Source organism: Sinocyclocheilus grahami, unplaced genomic scaffold, assembly GCF_001515645.1.
Source record: "Sinocyclocheilus grahami isolate Dianchi unplaced genomic scaffold, SAMN03320097.WGS_v1.1 scaffold2141.1, whole genome shotgun sequence".
NCBI classification, from domain to species: Eukaryota; Metazoa; Chordata; class Actinopteri; order Cypriniformes; family Cyprinidae; genus Sinocyclocheilus; species Sinocyclocheilus grahami.
Window position 1 is genome coordinate 63,913 of NW_015507320.1, and position 5,584 is coordinate 69,496.

Genomic DNA, 5,584 nt, shown 5'->3' on the forward strand with positions numbered 1-5,584 from the left:
GGGGTTCCTCCTGAAGTCTACTATCATCTCGACAGTTTTGAGCATGTTCAGCTCCAGGTTGTTGAGACTGCACCAGACAGCCAGCTGCTCAACCTCTTGTCTGTAAGCAGACTCGTCACCGTCCTGAATGAGACCAATGACTGTAGTGTCGTCTGCAAACTTCAGGAGCTTGACAGAGGGGTCTTTAGAGGTGCAGTCATTTGTGTAGAGGGAGAATAGCAGTGGGGAGAGAACGCAGCCCTGAGGAGCTCCGGTGCTGATGGTGCAGGGGTTGGATGGGAGTTTTCCCAGCCTCACTAGCTGCTGCCTGTCTGTCAGGAAGCTGTTGATTCACTGACAAACAGAGGTGGGCACAGAGAGCTGGGTCAGTTTATTCTGAAGGGTGTCCGGGATGATGGTGTTGAAAGCGGAGCTAAAGTCCACAAACAAGACCCTTGCATAAGTCCCAGGTTTGTCCAGATGTTGGAGGATGTAGTGCAGTGCAGTCCCATATTGACTGCATCATCCACAGACCTGTTTGCTCGGTAAGCAAACTGCAGGGGGTCCAGCAAGGGTCCAGTAATGTCCTTCAGGTGGGCCAACACCAGTCTCTCAAATGACTTCATGACCACAGACGTTAAAGCAACAGGTCTGTAGTCATTAAGTCCTGTGATTTTTGGTTTCTTGGGAACAGGAATGATGGTGGAGCGTTTGAAGCAGGAGGGTACTTCACACAGCTCCAGGGTTTGAAGATCAATGTGAAGATGGATGATAGCTGGACAGCACAGGCTTTGAGGCAGGCTGGAGAGACACCGTCTGGGCCTTTGGCTTTCCTTATCTTCTGTCTCCTGAAGACTTTGCTTACATCATCTTCACAGATCTTGAGTACAGGTTGAGAAACAGTAGGGGGGAGGGTGTTGATGGCTGTGCTGTGAGACGGTTGGAGTGTGTGTGGGGTGTCAGACCAGGCTTTTGCTTTTCAAACCTGCAGTAAAACTCGTCTTCAGCCAGTTGTTGACTGGCCTCAGTGCTGGGGGATGGGGTCTTGTAGCTGGTGATGGCTTTCAGGCATTTCCACACTGATGTAGAGTCATTACTTGAAAGCTGTTTTTTTTAGCTTTCCAGAGTAGTTTAAATAAGTCCTGGTGGGCGCACACATGTCCTCACAGAAACTAATGTAGGATGTCACGGTGTCAGTGAGCTCATCCAGATCAGTAGCTGCAGCCTCAAAAACACTCCAATCAGTAAGTTCGAAGCAGGTCTGTAAATCCTGCTCCGTTTCAACAGTCCATGTCTTTACAGTTTTTACTACAGGCTTAGCAGATTTGAGTTTCTGCCTGTAGGCTGGTAGAAGATGAACCAAACAGTGATCAGAGAGTGATCCCAATGCCGCTCGGGGGACAGAGTGGTATGCATCCTTTAAAACAGTGTAGCAGTGGTCCAGTATATTGCGGTCTCTGGTGGGGCACGTGATGTGCTGTCTATATTTAGGCAGTTCACGGGTGAGATTAGCTTTATTAAAATCCCAGAGAATGATAATGAAAGAGTCCGGATAACGCTGCTCTGTGTGTGTAATTTGATCGGCCAACAGTTCTAGCACTGCGTTCAAACGCGCTTCAGGAGAAATCTATGCACTCACCAGAATAAACGAGGTAAACTCCCGCGGCGAATAAAAAGGCTTACAGTTAATAAAGAGAGCTTCCAAGTTTGGTCAGCCCATCTTCTTTAAAACTGTCACGTCTGTACACCAGCCTTCATTGATATAAAAACATAATCCACCACCTCTCGTTTTCCCCGACGACTCGGTCCGCTCTGAACAGCTGGAAGCCCGTTAGATGAAGCATGCTGTCCGGGATGGCACTGTTCAGCCAGGTTTCCGTGAAGCAGAGCGCAGCGGAGTTTAAAAAGTCCTTGTTTGTCTGATTTATTTGCAAGGGAGCGGAGATTCGCCAGATGAATACTCAGCAGCTGAGTCCTAAAACCGCGCTGACGGAGTTTCACGAGCGCGCCGGCGCACTTTCCTCACTTGCGTCGCCTGGAGCGCTTGTATAGGAATGCAGCTCCTCCGACTAAAATGTCCAGTAAAACGTCTGAATGTTCAAACGTCGGCAAAAAGTTATCTGGTGTGCTATTCCTTATGTCCAAGAGTTCGTTTCTAGTGAAGCTGATCGGAAAAACTTTGCTTAAGACAGGACAAACAAACAAAAACAGTAAAAGTACCAAGGAGCGACAAACCGAGGCAGCCATGTGCGGAGCCATCTTGCAGTTGCTGTGCGACTTATGACTGGTTTTGTGATCCAGGGTCACAAATATGAAATGGCGTCACCCTAGTGCCATTATGGAGAGTATCACGACACATGCGCATGAACTCCTCTGCTTGTAAACAAGGTGCAGCGCATTCGTCATGATACTCTCCATAATGGCGTTAGAGTGACGCGGAGAAGTATTGTTGAATACAGTCGTTATTTTTGTTTACTTTGCACACAAAAAGTATTCTCAGCTTCGTAAAATTAAGGTTGGTAGATCCCTTGCTGTCTATGGGAGGGTCAGAAAGCTTTCAGATTTCATCCAAAATATCTTAATTTGTGTTCTGAAGATGAACGGAGGTTTGGAACGACATGAGGGTGAGTAATTAATGACAGAATTTTCATTTTTGGGTGAACTATCCCTTTAAAGTTGTGTGAATAACTTTCAAATATTTCACAACTTTATAATAAAAAATAAAAACAGATTACTACCTTCGTTGGTCCAGTTTCACTTTTTCCATATCTTTATGTAAAGCAGTTATCTAAAAGACAAAACGGAGAATACTTGTCACTGGAAACCTGTTGCAATATGGTCTTAGGCAGTGTGCCATCAACACTAGATTCAGGTTTAACTATGTGAGAAAGCAATCTAACCCAACAGACCCACTAACCACGCTGTATAATCATAACTCAAAATGGGAAATGTGTTAGGTAATAAGCAGCAGTGTCTGTTTCTGTGGGTGAACACATTAGTATTACAGTTGAAGTTTAAAAAGTTGAATACTTGCTCTCTTCTCCGAAACAGGTGCATTGCAAGAATGCTGTCCCGACAAAGCCCTGATTCCTGCTTTTCTATTAACTATTAACTTCTATTTGAATAGTTATAATTCATAATGGGAATGTGTACACAAATTTTGCACCAGTTGCAAAGATGGTGTATGTGGCAGCAGTGTGCTAAAAGATGAGTGCATTTCTCTACCTTCTCTCCATTCTCCACCAGCATACGGTCCCAGGCGTTGACCTGAGTGGCCTGCTGTAGAAAGTGTCGCTCTTGGTCTTCTAGTTCTGAGCTCCACTTGTTAATCAAAGCCTCCAGCTGAGCGTATGACAACACTGGAGCAGTGCTGACAGAAGACAACACAAGAATTTGGATATGCAACTCGCCAGTAGAAAAAAAACACACAAAACTCACAACAGCTTTGTACCTGGTTGTGACGGCGGCGGTGGATGTGATGGTGGCTGGTGCAATAGATGCTGCGGGCTTCAGTCCCAGAGAAAAGCCTGTGGTGGCTCCAGTGCTAGCAGCAGCTACAAAACACACAAACGCAGGCTCAAACAATACAAGTAACTGAGCATTGTATTTATCTTAGCGTGTATTAATGAGCAAAGCCAGTGTGTGGGAATAAGAGAGGGCACCTGCGATTATAGCAGGAGCGGCTCCTAGAGGTTTCAGGGACAGGCTTGTGGGAGCGATGGATGCTGAGGTCAGCACAGGAGCCACCGAGGCCATCGACGAGCCCACTGACAGAGGAGAGAAAACCCATGTGATCTCAGGATGATTTCTCTAGAACAGCCCTAAATGAGGATTCGGATGAGGCTTCCCACACCTTTTGTACAATTAACCTCCTTTACTTTACTAAAACTTGATGCTGTGTCATTTGTTTGCTTGTTACAGATAGGGTATGGTTTAAATTCTGTACTGTTTGGATGTCAAAAAGTTTGACTTGAAAAAAAATTTATAAAATTGGTACAAAGATAGAATAAACAGGAATATTTTGTATTATTGTGGTGTTTAGTTGCATTAGACATTGTGTGATAATATTTGATAAAATGCTCTCTATAAAGAGGTAGCAAAAGCAGGTGTGCTTTTTTGTTCTTTGCTTGGTGTGAGCAACTTTTAAAACAATGCTCACATTCAAAGTAGAAAAAGTGATACACCGCAGCAACAGGAAATCAGGCTTGCCTAAGTTAGACTACATTAACTTTGAACAACTCTCTCTCTCTCTATATATACCTGGACCACAAAACCAGTCATAAGGGTCAATTTTTCTGAAATTGAGTTTTATACATCATCTGAAATCTGAATAGATAAGCTTTCCATTGATGTATGGTTTGTTAGAATAGGATAATATTTGGCCGAGATGCAACTATTTGAAAATCTGGAATCTGAGGGTGCAAAAACATCTAAATATTGAGATAAAGTCGACTTTAAAGTTGTCCAAATAAAGTCCTTAGCAATGCATATTACTAATCAAAAATTAAGTTTTGATATATTTACGGTAGGAAATATACAAAATATCTTCATGGAACATGATCTTTATTTAATATCCTAATGATTTTTAGCATAAAAGAAAAATCAAAAAATTTGACCCATACAATGTATTGTTGGCTATTGCTACAAATATCCCCCAGCGACTTAACACTGCTTTTGTGCTCCAGGGCCACGTATTATATATAAAGATAGAGCCTCAGCAAGGCTCGAAATTGCAACCATTTTGGTCGCATATGCTCCCGAAATTTAATCTGTGCGACCTCAAAATAGGCAGGTAACAGCGTTCGCAACCGAATTTACAATCTACACATTTCGTAATTGTTGTTTTACGATGTTTGACATAATTGTTGTTTAACATTCGTTTGACATTATCGACTATATTGCAAAATCCAAACAAAACACACCTACAGAGAGTGCACGCATACATGACGTGAAGTCTATTAGGTTAGATTAGTGCGCATGCGCATTTAGAGTGCGTTCTTTCACGGCATGATTCAGTCTATTAAAATGCATCACAAAATTCAAGATATGGGGCTTTTACATAATTTCATATAGTTCAGGGGTTGGCTGTCCCTGATATAGTTAATCAATATCACAAGAAGAGTGCTGTTTCCTTCAAAAATCAGCATGATTACAAACGTGATATTGATTTTATACAACTTCAATAAAAAAAAGGAAGTTAATATTAAGAGACTTACGTTTTAGACACTATATTGCCTGTTTTTGCTCTATTTCGCCAACAAAAATAATTCCAAGCACAGTCACAGCGCTGTTTTGCGTCTCTGAGCAACATGAGGGCGTTTCGTTCCTGAATGAATCATTTGTTAAATGATTTGGTTCAATCACAATGACTCACTTATTAACAGTGACTTGCTGACACCTGCTGGCAGTTTTAATTTATATCAGTATTTAATGTTTACAATATTAAAATATTATTTATGCAGGTGTAACTGCAGGCTAATTGTATTCATGTTCTGCAGTTCTGCATGTGTAAATGCATCTAAATGCCACTTCAGAAGCAGCTTCTGTTTCCTCTGCATTGCAAAGATGAATTTTGTTGATTGATACTTTCATTTGCTTGATAACA

General features: G+C 42.4%; 1 protein-coding gene across 1 annotated transcript in view; it reads right to left on the minus strand.

Moving 5' to 3' along the window:
• The window catches only part of LOC107574190 (nuclear pore glycoprotein p62-like), a 15,397-nt gene that overhangs the window by 1,883 nt on the left and 7,930 nt on the right, over positions 1–5,584 (minus strand). The window contains exons 6-9 of the mRNA XM_016260654.1: positions 3,642–3,746; positions 3,431–3,533; positions 3,205–3,349; positions 2,718–2,767 (exon numbers count right to left, since the gene is read on the minus strand). Coding sequence (XP_016116140.1) covers positions 2,718–2,767; positions 3,205–3,349; positions 3,431–3,533; positions 3,642–3,746 — 403 coding nt within the window. The remainder of the gene's footprint in view (positions 1–2,717; positions 2,768–3,204; positions 3,350–3,430; positions 3,534–3,641; positions 3,747–5,584) is intronic.